We start from the raw sequence: 17,748 nt of genomic DNA, 5'->3' as shown, positions 1-17,748 counted from the left end.
AAAAAAAAAAAAAAGCACACAGCCGACAATAGGGGAAGCCAGGGAGGAACTCAGTTTGTCAGATTCCCAAACTCCATTTATCTCTACTGCACCGCCTAAGTCGGTGCTTGACAGAGTCCATCCTTCCTCCAGGGACCAGGCACAAGTCCTCACAGAGCCCAATGTGGGTCCCTGGGACAGAGGGGCAGAGGGAGGATCACTCCAGGAGCAGCCCTGGCAGCATGTCTGGGCTTGGCACCAGCCTACACCCTACAACCTCAGGCCTCAAGGAGAGTCACTCAGGGTGGCTTTCCCCTCTCCCTTTTCTCAGTGCTGACTGAGGCAAAGAAAATAGAGAGTGGAAAGTTCTGGAAAAAAAATCAACCACGTCATGATGAAGCTGAGCTTGGTGGAATTAAAGAAACCATGTTCTGGAAAACAATTAAAGAAACCATGTTCTGGAAAACTATCTCTTTCTCTACTTCTACGTTTGCAATCTTGCTCCTTATTGTATAAGTTGTTTTGAGAAGGGTGTGTCTTTGTTTCTGTGAGCAAAGGGAAAAAGAGATTCCCCTCCTGTGACCGGGCGGGTCAGCAGGAAGGTCCCAGAGGCACTGCTGCCCACTCAGCCTCTTGGGCTGAAGTCCTGGAGAGGAGATGCCCAGGTTGGTCCTGCGTGGCAGTGGATGTGGCCCTGTAACCAGGCCTGAGAGAGAGGGTGGAAGGGATGGTCTTCTTTGCTGTTAAATCACTCGCTGGATGAGTATTAAAGGCGTGATGGCTCATACCTATAATCCCAGCACTTCGGGAGGCCGAGGTGGTGGGGCACTTGAGGTCAGGAGTTTGAGACCAGCCTGGCTGACATGTGAAACCCCGTCTCTATTAAAAATACAAAAATTAGCCAGGCGTGGTGGTGCGTGCCTGCAATCCCAGCTACTCAGGAGGCTGAGGCAGGAGAATTGCCTGAACCTGGGAGGCAGAGGTTGCAGTGAGCCGAGATCGTACCACCGCATTCCAGCCTGGGTGACAGAGCAAGGCTCAGTCTCAAAAAAAAGAAAAAAAAAGAAAGAAAGAAAAAGAAAGCTTGCTTCGAGCTGCATTGATGAAGAGGCCAATGTCTTATGCACATTCTCCCATCCAAGTACTAACCAACCTGACCCTCCTCTGAGATCAGAGGAGATGATGGCGCATGTTCAGGGTGGTATGGCTTTAGATTCATGTGCATTCTGACCAAGTAACTGAACCAGCTAAAGGGGACAAAGCAGACCCCAAAGTAAGAATATTTATAGCAATTCTCACAGCAGACACTGGCAGCATGTTTACTTTTGCCAGGCCCATCCTGGATGCTTTACATCTGTTAACTCACTTAACTGTCACAGTAGCTCTGTGAGGTAGGTGTCATTTTTCGGATAAGGAAACAGGGACGCAGAAAGTTTTAAACTTGGCTGTGCATGGTGATTCACACCTATAATTCCAGCACTTTGGGAGGCCGAGGCAGGCGGATCACCTGAAGTCGGGAGTTCAAGACCAGCCTGACCAACATGGAGAAACTCCATCTCCACTAAAAATACAAAATTAGCTGGGCGTGGTGGTGCATGCCTGTAATCCCAGCTAATCAGGAGGCTGAGGCAGAAGAATTGCTTGAACCCAGAGGTGGAGGTTGCAGTGAGCTGAGATTGCGCCATTGCACTCCAGCATGGGCAAACAAGAGCAAAACTTCAACTCAAAAAAAGAAAGAAAGAAAGAAAGTTTAAAATTTGCAAGAGAGGAAACAAGCAGATGGAAAAACATTCCATGCTCATGGTTAGGAAGAATCAATATTGTGAAAATGGCCATACTACCCAAAGTAATTTACAGATTCAATGCTATCCCCATCAAGCTACCTATGACCCTCCTCACAGAACTGGAAAAAACCACCTTAAACTTCATATGGAACCAAAAGAGAGCCTGCATAGCCAAGTCAATTCTAAGCAAAAAGAACAAAGCTGGAGCCATCACACTACTGGACTTCAAACCATACTACAAGGCTACAGTAATCAAAACAGCATGGTACTGGTACCAAAACAGACATAATAGGCCAATGGAACAGAACAGAGGCCTCGGAGGCAACACAACACATCTACAACCGTCTGATCTTTGACAAACCTGACAAAAACAAGCAATGGGGAAAGGATTCCCTGTTTAACATATGGTATTGAGAAAACTGGCTAGCCATGTGCAGAAAGCAGAAACTGGACCCCTTCCTGGCACCTTACACTAAAATTAACTCCAGATGGATTAAGACTTAAACATAAGACCTAACACCATAAAAACCCTAGAAGAAAACCTAGGCAAAACCATTCAGAACATAGGCATAGACAAGGACTTCATGACTAAAACATCAAAAGCATTGGCAACAAATAGACAAATGGAATCTCGTTAAACTACAGAGCTTCTGCACAGCAAAAGAAACAATCGTTAGAGTGAATTGGCAACCAACAGAATGGGAAAAAAATTTTGCAATCTACCCATCTGACAAATGGCTAATATCCGGAATCTACAAAGAACTAAAACAGATTTATAAGAAAAAAAAAAAAAACCCATTCAAAAGTGGGTGAAGGATATGAACAGACACTTTTCAAAAAAAGACATATATGAGGCCAACAAACATGAAAAAATGTTCATCATCACTGGTCATTAGAGAAGTGCAAATCAAAACCACATGGAGAAACCATCTCATGCCAGTTAGAATGGCGATCATTACAAAATCTGGAGACAATAGATGCTGGAGAGGATATAGAGAAACAGGAAGACTTTTACACTGTTGGTGGGAGTGTAAATTAGTTCAACCATTGTGGAAGACAGTGTGGCGATTCCTCAAGAATCTAGAAATAGAAATTCCATTTGACCCAGCAATCCCATTACTGGATATATACCCAAAGGATTATAAATCATTCTATTATAAAGACACATGCACACGAATGTTCATTGTGGCACTGTTTACAATAGCAAAGACTTGGAACCAACCCAGATGCCCATCGATGATAGACTGGACAAGGAAAATGTGCTACACATACACCATGGAATACTATGCAGCCATAAAAAACGATGAGTTTGTGTCCTTTGTAGCGACATGGATGAACCTAGAAACCATCATTCTCAGCAAACTGACACAAGTACAGAAAATCAAACACCGCATGTTCTCACTCATAGGCGGGTGTTGAACAATGAGAACACATGGACACAGGGAGGGGAGCATCACACACTAGGGTCTGTGGGGGGGACTAGGAGAAGGGCAGCGGGGGGTAGGGAGTTGGGGAGGGATAACATGGGGAGAAATGTGATATAGGTGACAGGGATGGAGGCAGCAAACCACGTTGCCATGTATGTACCTATGCAACAATTCTGCATGTTTTTCACATGTACCCCAGAACCTAAAGTGCAATAAAATATTAAAAAAAAAAAAAACTTGCTCAGGGATATGAAAGCTGGTGGTGCCCTAGTCCCCAGTGACATGCACTTTCTAGGTCTTCCCCTGGCAGGTGGCCTGAAGACTCCACTGGAGCAAGGAGAGCAACTGGCTACAGGGAAGCTGGGAGCCAGCAGTGAAAGAGAACCAGAGTAGTCCCCTGCCCCTCACTCACCTGTCACGCCCACGGCGGACACGGGGCCCACGCGCCGTCCCTCGTGGAGGCCGTACAGGTGCATCTTGTACTTGTGCCCGGGCTCCAGGCCCCCCACGGTGACCTCGCTCTCCTCGCCCCGGACACGCACCGCCTGGGGCCGCCCGTCCCTGTCCTTGTACTGCACGGTGAAGGAGTCGAAGCGGCCCTGGGGGACGGTCCAGGAGAGGCTCAGCGAGTCAGGGGAGGCTCCTGTCACTGTCAGCTCCCCCAGGAGTGGCTCCTCAGGGGGTTCCAGGGTCTCTGTGCTGGGTTCTGTGGGGCTGGGAGTCTCGTCCACAACCTCCTGAGGAGCTGAGAGGAGAGACAGAGGCATAAAGGGCTGCTGGCTTTGCTGCTACTGCCAACAGGGGATAGCCACAGAAATGCCCTCACGATGCCCAGAAATGGGCTCGGGGGCTCTGTAGCCTTTGCATTTGCCATTTAGTCACTCACGGATGGAGAGGGCTGAGACAGCCCCTACCTCATCCTTCTCTGGTAGGTTCTGTGGGGGTGACGGGTCTCTCTTCATGTCTGAGAAAAAGGAGCTGAGATGGGAAAAGAGGAAGCCTCTGAGGGTTCTTCCAAACCACGTGCACTGACAGCGCTGACCTCAGACAGCCAGGAGGGCAGTGAGGCTATTCCTACCTGCGCCCTCCCCACAGCATTCTGGCTGCCGCACCCCTCATACGAGGATCAGACCACAGAATGTGCTCCTGCTATGGCCTCCCCAGGCAGCCCTGCCCCTCCCTCCCCTTTGACCCCAAGGAATGAATTTCTAAGGCGGGGCTCTGGGCAGGAGTGGGAGAAAAATTCTGGGGTGAGTAGGATCCAGGGAGGGCTGTGCCCTTCCCCGGCTGGCTCTGGAATCATAGCCCTGTGGGAACCTGCCCGCCCCCTGCAGTTAGGTCTCTGCCAAGGCTCCATGGAGTGGGGAGACTGTGGCACAAGGGAAGCCAGCCCTTCAGTGACCCACTCCCTTGTACACGGGGGACTAATTTGGGATAGACTGAGGAAAGAACCGGCACGAATGACAACCCAGGGGAAGGGAGGGAGGTGGGGAGCAAAAAAGATTACGGGAAGTGAGAGAGTCAGGGAGAAATTGCAGCTCACTCTGAAAAGGTTTTGCTGCTCCTTGCGCTATTCTAAGTGTTATCGTATATTAACTCATGTAATTGCAACAGCTCTGTGTGGTGGTAACCATTATCCTCCCCAGCTGACAGAAGGGAAAGCTGAGGCACAGAGGGGTTAAGCAACTTGCACAAGGTCCATAGGAAGTAAGTTGCAAGGCTGGGAGTGAGACTCAGGCATTGGCTCCGGGGTCTCTGCTCCTAACCACTATCCACGCTATCTCTCATCAAAGAATGCACAGGCCATGGGAATGGCACCGCACAGGGAAAGGCTGGGCACATTGAGGAACAGGCTGGGGTGCTGAGCTCAATGCAATCCCTTTGCCCTGTTCCAAGCGGGCTGGGAGTCAAGGAGTCGGGAGCTGGGAGGGGTCCTCTTCATGCTGCAAAAAGGCTGAAGAAACGTGGTGCTTTTGTCACTTGGATCTGCCATCTCTGAACACAGGAGAAATAGCAGGAGGGTGTGGGGAGCAGGTAACAGAAGCGCAGAAGTGACCATGGCCCAAACCAGACAGTGAAGGAGCCCGGTAAAAACTGTGGGGTGAGAACACAGTGACTAAATGGGGAGGACATCTGTGGGGAGACAGCCCTGGGTGGAGGGAGGAGTCCCGGTGCTTCGAATGGTGAAATAGGACCTGCCCTTGGAGATGAAGAGTAAGGCTGAGAAAGATGAGGAGCTGGAGGCTGGATGAGGGGACCTGGCATGCAGAGGACAGGAGGGCAGTGGAGGAGGACCTGGGTGGGGGCTTTGGCAAAATGAGCTGAGAAGGTGAAGGTGGAGGGAGGCTGGAAGGAGCCCCAGCCAGGTCCTGCTCGCAGGATGGGGCTAGCAGGCAAGGGAGGCCTGGCAGCCATGACTCACCAGTCTTGGCCACCACAGACTCGGGCCCCACACGCTGCCTGCCACGAAGCCCGTAGAGGTTCATCTTATATTTCCGGTCGGGATCCAGGCCAGGCACGGTAACCTCGTTCTCATCCCCCGCAACAGGCACTGCCTGGGGCTGCCCCTGTGCATCCTTGTACTGGACCATGAACGAGTCAAAGGGGCCCTGGGCCACCGTCCATGAGAGGCGCAAGGAGTCTGGGGTCACACCGGTCACCGTCAGTTCCCCCAGGACGGGCTGTTCCAGGGACTCAGGGTTGGGGGGCTCCTCTTTCCTCTCTGGAGCTGTAAACAAGATCCAGCCAGGTGCTGAACTGGCAGCCTGGGACTGGGAATTGGGGTTTGGATGAGATGTCACACCTACAGGGGGTGGGGGGGAGTCACTACTCCATGAATTTGAATGCTAAACTCCTGGGCAGCCTGACACAGCCAGGGTATGACACACCTTCTGGGCCTTGGGGAGCTGCTGCTTGGGATGGAAGGGGCCCAGCAGTGCGGGGGAGTCTGGCTGCTCCTCAGCCCAGGAGCGGGGCCAGGATGCTGGAGTCAGCTGTCTTGCTGGGGGACTCCAGCTAGTTTCAGGCTAAAGGCAAGTATGCAGAGGGCTGAGAGGGGATCACGTGGGGGCTGCGGTGGCCGCTACTCACCAGTGGTTCCATCGGCTGTGAGAGGCCCATACCGCTTCTTGTTCGCGATCCCAAACAGAGTGAATCTGTACTTGTGGTCAGGGTCCAGTGAAGAGACAACAACTGAACGCTCGGGCCCTTCCACAGGTATGACTTGGGGCCGTCCATCCCTGTCCCTGTACTGGACCATGAAGGTGTCGAACTGGCCCTCAGGGACAGTCCAGGAGAGATGCAGTGAGTCTGGGGTGGGGTCTGTCACCCACAGGTTTCCCAGGCGGGGTGGAGTCCCTGGACTTGAGTCAGTCTGAGGCACTAGGAAGAGCGGGTAGAGAGAAGGGAAGGACTCAGGTCAAAGGAGAATGGGGAAGCCAAGTCCCACATAGGGATGCTGTGTGAGGTTGTGCAGGTTGCTCACTGCACAAAAGCACACTTGCTGAGGGAGTACAGAGGGACTGAAATTCAGTCAACATTCTGCTTGCTGAGCTGTGTGCCCTGGTGAGAAGCAGTGTCCACTTAGAGGAATGGGTGCCTTCTTCCAAATGGCATGGAAGCACTGTGTGGACCAGTGTGGCTCTGCCTCCATCCACAACCCCGAGCAGTGGGGAGAAAGAAGGGAGCCCAGCCAGGCCCTTTCACATGTCCACAGCCAGGGAAATCTTCCCAGAACAACCTCCACTGCTTCCAAGCCTAACTACTAGCTGGCTGCTTCTCCAAGAGAGGAGAGCACAATCCTTGAAGTGTTTTAATGTGAAACAGCCTCCCTCACCTTCGCTGCAGCCCTCCTCCTCGGGAACTTTGACCCGTGGGTGGACTCCCCCACCTGCATCACTGACCCTTCACTCCCCAGTGGCTGTGCCATCAGCATTTCAACATGCTACTGTCACGCCCCTCCCCCGCATCCTGCGTGCATCTCTCTCCAGCCTCCATCTTCCCTCTTTGCTTGCATTCCCAGCGCAGATTTCAGAAAGTGATGTCTACACTGATTGTAGCCATGTCCTCATCTCCATCACCCTCCCAATCCAGCTTCATCCCGCCACCAGGCAGCAGCTCTCATGGAGGCCAGTGGTAACCTTGCCATTGCTAAATCCTGTGGACGCTCCATAGCCCTTGAATCACTGTTCTGGAATCTGACAAGTCCAACCACGCCCTCCTTCCTGGAGTCCAGGACGGCACCCTCCCCGATTCTGCCCCTCCCTGCAAGTCACCCCTCAAGCTACCCTGTGGCTCTTGTTCCTCTGCCTCTGCTCTGAGTGTAGGCCGTCCCCAGGGTTCCAGTGGCCCTGTCTCTTCCCCAGCCCCACACTGCTACCCTGGCACCTAAATTCTCTTGATCTATAAAGTGAGCATGCCTCCTAGGTGTGCTTTAAGGAATAAGTGTCGTGATCCACTTAGAGAACATCTTGATCACAATTGACTGTTAATAAACGCACAAAAGATACTTATGTAAGTGTCCCTTAGATGTTGATCTAAGTTTATCTAAGCCGTTGTTCCACACCTCTGCTGCTCCATGCCTCAGGGAATGGGACTGTCTCATCCAGAATCCTGGGGGCTGCCTGGTACGCCTTGCTTTCCTTTGCCTCCCACATCCAGCCCCACTGCCACATCCCAGCCAATCCATCATATATATATGTATCTATATATATAGATACATATATATATATATATTTTTTTTTTGGAGACAGGGTGTTGCTCTGTGCAAAATGTGGATAGCATCCAGGCTGGAGTACAGTGGCACAATCATGGCTCACTGCAGTCTGTCTTCTGGGCTCAAGTGATCGTCCCACCTCAGCCTCTCAAGTAGGTGGGACTACAGGCATGCACCACCACACCTGGCTAATATCTTTTGTTGTAGTAGAGATGGGGTCTTGCTGTGTTGCTAGGCTGGTCTCAAACTCCTAGCCTCAAGTAATCCTGCTTGAGGAGGCCTCGGCCTCCAAAGGTTCTAGGATTATAGGAAGGATCCACCCTGCCAGCCCTTACCAGCTCTTAACTCACATCTCCAGCTAGTCTCAGCAGCAGCCGCAGTGCAATTTGCAAGATAAATATCTAGTCACATCACTCTTCCACTTCACCCTTCAGAGGCCCTCTAGTGTGCTACAGCTGGCCTAGAGCCAGCACCTGAGCAACACCATTTTATAAGACAAAGCTGTGTTTCCAAAAAGTAAGTTGTAACGGCTGCCCCATTCTCCTAGCAATAACTGCTTCTGTAAATAAAACTGCTAGTTTGCTCTGCAAACTGCCCACTGTGTAAAGCTGCTTACTTTTTTTTATCAGTACCAGAATAAGCAGCCCAAACTAATGCCATCTTGGCCCCCGCAACTTGTAATAAGTAACTAAGATCTGTGACTTCCACCACTACCCAGACAATGTGTAAACTAACATTTATCTTGACTTCTGTAAACCACTTAAGTAACAATCGGAATGACAAAAGTCCCCTAGCCCTTGGAATGTCCGGAGACCCCCACCCTCATCTCTGCCCAGGAGGTGATTTACGGAATCCCCTGGCTCTCGGAATGTCTGAATCCCTTCAGCCGCACCCCCGCCCCTCACCCTCTCAATCCTAAAACCAGGATGCGGTTTTTCAGCCTAAAAACCCCTCTCTCCCTGAGCTTGGGGGCCACAGGTTGGAGAGACGTGAGTTCTCTGTGGCCACCGGCAATAAAAGACCCTGCAATTTGGCATACCTTTGTCTTAGTGGTTTTTTTTTGTTTTGTTTTGTTTTGTTTTTGAGATGGAGTTTCACTCATGTTACCCAGGCTGGAGTGCAATGGCGCGATCTCGGCTCACCGCAACCTCCGCCTCCTGGGTTCAGGCAATTCTCCTGCCTCAGCCTCCTGAGTAGCTGGGATTACAGGCACGCACCACCATGCCCAGCTAATTTTTTTGTATTTTTAATAGAGACGGGGTTTCACCATGTTGACCAAGATGGTCTCGATCTCTTGACCTCGTGATTCACCTGCCTCGGCCTCCCAAAGTGCTGGGATTACAGGCTTGAGCCACCGTGCCCGGCCTTAGTGTTATTTTTAATTTCATACTCAGTCCAATACTTCACTAGGGGTCTTCAAATGAGGCCCAAGCCCCTCAGCACAAACCAGAAAGCCCTGAGACCAGGCCCTTTGGCAGCCCCGCATGCCCTGTTCTCCAGCTGGAAGAAACTGTGGCAGTGATTCTCCTGCTGGCCATGCTCTCCCCACCTCGATCACTGTGACTTCCTCAGGCTGCAGTGAGCTTCCCAACCTCTGTGCCTGCCCCACCACTACCTTCCCTTCAGAATTCAGCTCATGCACCACTGCCTCCAAGAAGCTTTCCTGGAGCTCCCAAATGGGTTCCCAAAGCACTGAGAAAACCTCCTTCAGGGCAGTACAGAAGGCAGGGTATTAGTGTTGTCACTCACAGGTCTTGGCTTCAGCCACCAGGGGACCATGCCTCTTCTTGCCAACGAACCCATACAGGACAAATTTGTACTTGCGGCCAGGATCCAGGGAGGTGACGACAGCCGAGCGCTGGGGCCCCTCCACGGGCACCACCTGGGGCTGCCCGTCCCTGTCCTTGTACTGGATCACGAAGGAGTCAAACTCGCCCTTGGGGACTGTCCAGCGCAGGAGCAAAGAGTCAGAGGTCCTGTCCGTCACCGTCAGCTCACCCAGGCGTGGCGGGCCTGAGGACTTCCCAGGCTTCTCCTCATCTGTGTCTGGAGTTTGGGAGCCAAAAGCAAAGCATGGTGGACTCAATCATTCTTTTGTCTGTGTCTCCTTCCCTCTCCCCTGCCCACCTCACTCCATCCTGGATAGCTCCCTCCCTGGAAGACTCTATTTCCCCACCCCTCAGCCCTCTGTGACCAGCTTTCCTGGAAGAGGGACGTTTCCCTCTCAATCTCTGCTCCTTCCCTTCCAACAGTTTCTCCATCTCTCACAAGGTCTTGGTCCCTTTGCACACCAGGATCTTTGGAGGGGTTTCAGGTCCCCCCTGGTTCTGCATGAGAGTTTTAGGCCTCCCTGCTGCAGCTTCAGAGGAGTCTGAAGTCCCCTCCGCCCACCTGAGCTGCTCTCTCTCTCACTACAAATCTCTTCCAGAGGAGAGCTTGGGATCCCACAGAGAGGAACAAAGAGGGGATGTGAAAGTCAGGTAACCTGGGCCCTGTCTTTCACTGGCCCTGCAAACCTCATCCATATCTGAAGTCCTGATAGTGGTGGAGCCCCTGCCCCAAGGAGCCTTCACCCCCACCAGAAACTAGCAGATGGAACCATGGACTGCTGTCCGCTGCAAACCAGGCTCCCAGGGACAAGGTGTCGGGGGCTGAGGGTCAGTGTCCAGAGGCCTTCCCATGCCCACCCTGAAAGATCTGTAGGGCAGGGAAGGCTAGAGGAGCAACCAAAGAGTGAGGGCAGGGGACAGTGCAAGGAGAGCTACAGGTGGAGGGCCGGGGAACTTCAGCCTGTCTCCTGGAATCTCTGTCCAACCGTGGAGCTTCTTTCCTCTGTCTCTTTCGCCTCTCACCACCTACCCTCATAATTGTTTTAAGATCCCCCTCCATTGTCTTCCCAATGAACCTGCAATTCCTTTTCTTTCCTTTTCTTCTATCCAGTGCCAAACATCACCCCTGCCCTTCACTGGACCCGCAATATCCATCCCATCTCTGAAGGCCCAATAGCCCCAGCTTCTTCCCCAAACTCAGGATACTGATTTGAGCAAAGTCCAGGATGTACCCATAATGCCTTGGTAGATGATGGGGTCAGAGGGCTTGCCCCCAGGAGGGACCCCACGAAGTGACAGCTCATAGGGGGATCCAGGAGCAGGTGGAGGCACCAGAGCCTGGCGGACGTCCCCTGGCAGCAGTTCCTCATGTGCCCCCGGCCCCTCGGGCACCCTCAGGCGCAGTTGGAAGTGGGCAAAGGTGTCGGGCTGGGCTGTCCAGGCCACACGGAGGCGCCCTGTCTCATCTCTGCCCAGCACCCTCAACTCTCCCAGCTCCTGGGGGCGCTGCTGCAGGAGAGGGGCCTGGGCCCCTTGGGTCGTCGAGGGGCCTGAGGGAGGAGGCTCGTCAGTAGTCCCCAAGAGGCCAGAGGGTGAGGACCCTAGGAAGGGGCAGGGTGAGAAAAAGAGGAGAATCCAGTATGAGAATTAGAAAGGAATCCCCAGTCCTCAGGCTCTGCCCTCCAGCCTCTTAACAGCCTTGAGACCCTCCACTCTTCTACTTCTGGTTCCATCACCTGGGCCACCCCTCCTCCCAAAGGTCAGCCAGTCCTACAAACACCCCCATCTACCATTCCTAAGCAGACAGGCCTGTGCTTCAGGCAGGTAATAAGTAAAATAAATTCTGCTATCCCTCATCCCACAAGGCTTCCATGACCTCTAGCTCCCAGAGACTTCCATGCTCCTCCCCACATACACCCCCCCCCCACTGGGTGGTGGTCAGGTGGCTTCCATTAGTGCTGCAGTGAGAAGCCTGGAAGAAAGACAGTGGTGTTAGAGAGGGAGGATGCAAGAGGAGAGTGGGCAGTGGGAAGAAAGAGAGGGCGTGCAGGTGGACATCCAGGTCAGGTGGCATCTGGGCCCTATGGGGGAAGAACAGGTCCACCACCCTCCCGACAGCAGCCACAGGGTGCCCTTCCCCAAGCCCAGACATCGTTCCTGTGGGAGAGACCAGCATAAAGTGAGCCAGGAGGTCTGAAAAGCCAGCTCAAGAAGCAGTGGTTTCATCCCCCACATCCAGTTGCTGCCTGATGGCACCCAGGCCACCCCCACGCAGTTCTGATGTGTCTCTTCAAGGTCAAGGCCAAATTGTGGAAAACAGTAACCACTGACCACAGTCTTCAGCCACCCTCACCACAGTGAGTCAGACGGGGAATCACTGTTTTCAATTCCCAGCCCACTCAAACCGCTCCAGTGAATCTTTGCAGGTGCCCCAACCACATCCTCGTCTATTGCCTAAAACAGCAATCCTGAAGCCACCCGGGAACCCCAAAGACCCGGCCGCCTTGACCTTAGGCATCCACAGGATGATGCCAGGACCCTGGGGTGAAGACATCTTCTAGGGACACTGGACTCATGCTTTGTCCCGGGGCCCCCTGGAGCCTGAACCAGGTACTGGGGCCTGAAGGTAGAAGGGTGCAGTGGGGGGTGGCAGGGGAGGAACTCGTGAATGCAGGCTCCAACGGCAGGTGAGGCTGGACAGGGGATGGGTGTCCCGTGGCCCCAGCCCACGCTACCTGTGGTGGTGATGAAGGCGTAGGACTTGGAGGTCTGCCCCGCCCGCACCCCGTGGACCTCCACGTGGTAGGTGGTGCCGGGCCTGAGGTCGGGCAGGCTGACGGTGCGCGTGGTGCCCGGCACGGTCAGCTCACCGCCGGGGCCCTCTGCAGGCGGCTGAGGCCGCCAGCGCAGCACCACGCGCTCGAACTGGCCGCGGAGCCCGTCGAGAGACACGAGGAGCGCGCCGTCAGCGGAACTGCCCAGCACCTCAGGCTTGGGGTGGCGGGGCGCAGCCACCCGGTCGACACCTTCAGGCGAGGGGCCGTAGATGCCCTGGTTGGAGTCCCGCTTCCTGTTGCCGGGGTCGGGGTTGGCGGTGGGGCGGGGGTGGCGGGGCAGGGGTGCAGGGGAGCCGGCGGGGGCGACGGCCGCCCGACGCCGCTGCAAGTATTCATGGATGTGGCGGGCCACCGACGTGTAAGTCTGGTTGGCCCGCAGTGGGTAGCCGTGAGCCCGCAGGTGGCGCTCCAGGTCCTGCACCGTGCCGCGGAAGCGGCCCAGCTCGGCCGTCAGGTTGCCCCAAGGCCGCCGTGGGGGCTGGGACGAGCTTGGCCGGGGCCGGGGCTCCTCGCCTTCCTCTGCGGGCCTCGAGGGCCGAAGGGGCTGTGGGGGACGCGGGGGACGCGGGGCTGGGGCTGGCCGGGACTGGGGCTTGGGGGGCGGGGATGGGGGGCGCACCTCCGGGTAACTGTAGTGGCCTGGTGCTGCCAGGAGCGAAAAAGGGGAGAACAGGTCAGTGGCAGCTCCCTCCGGCACTTCTCCCCGCGGCAGCCCCTCCCCTATCCCTCCCACCAGAGCCAGAGGCCTCTTCCCTGTGCCCCAGCCCCACCTGGAAAGAGAACGGAGGGAAATCGGTCAGTGTCCCCGAGTCCCCCCATCCCCCTCCAAGCCCACCACTGTTGGTGCCCTAGAAAGAAGAGACAAGCCCATGGGTGGGGCCCTGTAGCTGAAGAAGAGAAGGGGGAGTCAGGGAAGAGAAAATGAGCTACAGCGAGATGGGTGTCCCGGGTCACAGGAAAAGAAAAGAAATATCCAGGTATCTGTTAAGAAACCTTGAGGTTTAGTGGAAAATCACTGCTGTGAGACCCACCTCCCAGCAATCCCAATCCTGAAGTCAACAAGACTGACGATCGCTAATCTGCCTAATTCCAGTCCCACAAGATCCATCAGCACAAGGCCTTTCCCTGTACCTAAATGTAAATACAAACGTCCCTTAACTGGCTGGGTCAGACAGCATCTCCTATTCACTTCTCTCCCTGAGGCGGTTCCTTCCATAGTCTAACCTGCAGCTTTCTTACAGGACTCCAGGCATCTGAGGGCTCTGTCTCCCCAGTGGCCTCAGGACAAAGCAAGGCCCCCAGCAGGTGCCTGGAGACTGCCACACACCTGCCAGATGCATTCAGAGGAGCCTGTGAGCCCTGGGCCTGGGCTCCTGAGAAGGAGGATCCAAGGTTGGGAAACCAGGGCGCTTCCCTAACCTCTGGCCAGCCATACCTGTGTTGGCCCTGACAGAAGCCGGGTAGCTGACTGCCCGGCCCCGCTCCGCAGTGACAGTCACCACATATTCCACGCCTGGCATCAGGTCAGTCAGCAGTGTCCTGTCTGCTTCAGGGGGCACTTCCAGCCGTACCCTCTGGTTGCCAGCACTGACATAGGACACCACAAATCGGTCCACCTCGGCCTGGGGACGCAGCCAGCTGAGGTCCAGTGTTGTTGGCGTCACAGCCACCACTCGGAGGTCCTGGGGCCCATCGATCACTAGCCAAGTTAAAAGAGAGGAGGGCTCAGGTGGGTGTCTGGTTCTTCAGTTATCAGCTTTCCTTCCAAGAGCCTAGCCCCCATCCAGCCCCTCCCCTCTCCCTCTGGAAGGCAGATTCCCTCTCCAGTCCGGATCTCCACCCAGGACGCCAGCCCCCGCAGCCCCAGCTCTCACTGGTGGTGATGGTCTTGGAGGCAGGAGGGCCCCAGCTGGTCCCTCGAAGGGCTCGGACAGTGACCTGGTACTCCTGTCCAGGGGCCAGTCCTCTCTGGTCATAGGCTGAGGCAGAGCTTGGAACCCGTGCTGTGAATGGGGGGCTCGCCCCCTCTGTCTGTGAGAGGGAGCACCAGGTGGTTCAGGGGCTGGCACTCTCGCCTCTGCTGCTCAATCCCCCTTATCTCTTCTTTCTCCAATTCTAAACAGTTTCAACGTGGGACTGTGTGGAACTTGGCCCTGTACAAGCTGGGGAGCACAGGCAGTAACAGCAAACATGCTGAGAGCACTAACTCCTTGCCAGCCACTGTTCTAGGCAATTTACATACGTGAACTCACTTCATTCTCACAACCCTCTGAAACAGGTTCTATTAGTCCCACTTCACAGATAAAAAAACAGAGACATAGTAGGACAAGTATCCTGCCAAGGTCACCAACACCAAGAAAGTGCCAAGGATTTAGGCCCTGACAGTGTGATCCCAGAATCCCCTGTCATGGGCACCCCCTGTTCATCTGCCAGAATTCCACCCAACACGCACCAGGACTCTCCCTCTGGCTTTGCCCTAGCAACTCTGACTACCTGGATATGAGGAGGCTTCTCCTAAGCTCAGTCCCTTCAGAACAAATGAAGTAGATCAAGGATACCCCTTCAAGTTGCACTTTCTCCTTAAAGGGTCTCCCTCAGCCTGAACCTCCCAGCAGATGCCTGCTTGTGGCTGTGTAATAGGATTGTGACCCACATCACAACCCTCCCCTTGAGGGACTTTTCTTATCTCTTCAGCAGGCTTGTAGGCTCCTCTTTTTTTTTTTTTTTATTTTTTTTTTTTAAAGATGGGGTTTCACCATGATGGCCAGGCTGGTTTTGAACTCCTGACCTCAGGTGATCCACCCACCTTGGCCTCCCAAAGTGCTAGGATTACAGGCATGAGCCACCACACCCGGCGTAGGCTCCTCAAAACAAGACCCATCTGCTCAAAGTTCCACAGATATGTTTCCTGATTGCTGATTTTGTACCTGGCATCATGCTGGGCATTGGAGACACAAAAATAAAATATATGGTCCCTGTCCTCAGGTAGCTCATACTCTAGTAGCTAAACATATGGCCACATCTTGAATTTTATGAGATACAACAATCTCTATGCTTAGCAAATTCCTGTGAGAAAACAACCCTCCTACAAGTGTACATTTAAGGTATTATGATTATGTGTGGTGGCACCAAAGGAAATCTACTGGCCCTGCTCCAGGCAGGGTCTCCTAGAGCGCCCACTGCTAGGGAAACAGGAGGAACTGGACATCTGTGAGCATTCTAACAGCCCCACATTTCGATGCGCTGTCCAGCCAGGACGGCCGCTAAGGACGCTCTGTTCTGCTTAGCTATGTTGGCCGTGATGGGGACACCTCCATTCAGCCAAGTAGGATTGGAAATTTCAAAAGGTACTCTCCTAAACCAAGAGAACTGTGGGAAAATCAACATAGTAAATATTAAAGTATAAAACCAGATGAGAAGGCCACGTAGAGATGTCTGTGTTGAGGATGAAATAAAGCTTTGTCAGTTTTCTGGGCTGAAAAGTTTTCCTAGACACACAGGACCTCCAGCCCTCTCCTACTCACCCTGCCCTAGTGTACACCAGCCTAGGAAGCCTTGGGTTAAACCCAACTCAAGACTCATGAAATCTTTACCCTTCCCAGAATTTCTTTGTTCATTTTCTCTCTGTGTTTGTGTCTCTTTCTCTTTATCCATACCTACCCCATCCCCACCGCCTCAACACACACACACCCTGGATGCTCCCTGATGATGTCTGGTTCTTTCAGTGAGGCAAGCCTAGCCCCAGAGTTCTCCTTCTTCCATAAGATCAACCTGTATTATCCTTTAGACACCTTTTGGTTCCTCCTGAGATCCACCTAGGAATAGTCCCCTGAAAGTCCATCAACCTAACCCACATCTCCGACGTCTGCTAGAACCATCTTGCTAGTCTGAAGCAGGCTTTCTAAACAGATGCTGGCAGCTGGCTCTGCCCCTTGGTAAAGCTTGGCTACGTCACTTATTTTTTTTAGACAGAGTTTTGCTCTTGTCACCCAGGCTGGAGTGTAATGGCATGATCTTGGCTCATTGCAACCTCCACCTCCCAGATTCGAGTGATTCTCCTGCCTTAGCCTTCCAAGTAGCTGGAATTACAGGCATACACCACTCTACCAAAAATGTTGTATTTTTAGTAGAGATGGAGTTTCACTATGTTGGTCATGCTCCTGACCAACATAGTGAAGGAGTTGCTCAAACTCCTGACCTCAGGTGATTCACCCACTTTGGCCTCCCAAAATGCTGGGATTACAGGTAGGAGCCACTGCGCCCGGGCTGCATCACTGATTTTGTTCTTGGCAAGTTTTAAACCTTATCCCAATACATCTCTGTTTTTAGACTAGACCCAAGCAAAAACTTCTTCGAGGCTGCAAGGTGTTGTGTCCCAGTGAACACTTAGCATGACCCTGGTTTCCAGGCTGCAGCACACACCCAGACAAGGAATATCTGAACTTCTTTCTGATTCAAGAACGCACCTCCCTCAGATTCCCTATGCTTTCTCTCACATTCATAGAGGAGCTAGCATTCTGCAGAATAACAACATTCCCTCACTTCGTGGGCCTCAGGCTGGAGGTATGTCAGAATCACCTGGAGGGCTTATTGCAATACAGGTTACTGGGCTCTATGCCCAGACCTCCTGACTCAGGAGATCTGGGGAGGGGACTCTGACGATCTGCATTCCTAACATACCCCCAGGTGATGCTGATGATGCAGGTCCAGGGAACACACTTTGAGAATCACTGAGTCAGAGTAACAATGCCACATATGCAGGGAGAGGAGAAACCTTCTGCATTCTGAAAAATAATTCCGGCTGGAGGCCGGGCGCGGTGGCTCACGCCTATAATCCCAGCACTTTGGGAGGCTGAGGCAGGTGGATCGCGAGGTCAAGAGATCGAGACCATCTGGTCAACGTGGTGAAACCCCGTCTCTACTAAAAATACAAAAATTAGGCCGGGCGCAGTGGCTCAAGCCTGTAATCCCAGCACTTTGGGAGGCCGAGGCGGGTGGATCACGAGGTCAAGAGATCGAGACCATCCTGGTCAACGTGGTGAAACCCCATCTCTACTAAAAATACAAAAGTTAGCTGGGCATGGTGGTGCGTGCCTGTAATCCCAGCTACTCAGGAGGCTGAGGCAGGAGAATTGCCTGAACCCAGGAGGCGGAAGTTGCAGTGAGCCGAGATCACAC

The 17,748-nt window shown here is 53.4% G+C and overlaps 1 protein-coding gene across 1 annotated transcript in view; it reads right to left on the bottom strand.

Moving 5' to 3' along the window:
- The window catches only part of TNXB (tenascin XB), a 76,957-nt gene that overhangs the window by 41,388 nt on the left and 17,821 nt on the right, over positions 1 to 17,748 (bottom strand). Inside the window, exons 5-11 of the mRNA XM_037736211.1 lie at positions 14,445 to 14,601; positions 14,006 to 14,269; positions 10,966 to 11,334; positions 9,654 to 9,950; positions 6,281 to 6,571; positions 5,613 to 5,918; positions 3,597 to 3,935 (exon numbers count right to left, since the gene is read on the bottom strand). Coding sequence (XP_037592139.1) covers positions 3,597 to 3,935; positions 5,613 to 5,918; positions 6,281 to 6,571; positions 9,654 to 9,950; positions 10,966 to 11,334; positions 14,006 to 14,269; positions 14,445 to 14,601 — 2,023 coding nt within the window. The remainder of the gene's footprint in view (positions 1 to 3,596; positions 3,936 to 5,612; positions 5,919 to 6,280; positions 6,572 to 9,653; positions 9,951 to 10,965; positions 11,335 to 14,005; positions 14,270 to 14,444; positions 14,602 to 17,748) is intronic.

Source organism: Cebus imitator, unplaced genomic scaffold, assembly GCF_001604975.1.
Source record: "Cebus imitator isolate Cc_AM_T3 unplaced genomic scaffold, Cebus_imitator-1.0 Scaffold24, whole genome shotgun sequence".
Classification (NCBI taxonomy): domain Eukaryota; kingdom Metazoa; phylum Chordata; class Mammalia; order Primates; family Cebidae; genus Cebus; species Cebus imitator.
This window is presented reverse-complemented; position numbering and strand designations above follow the sequence as displayed.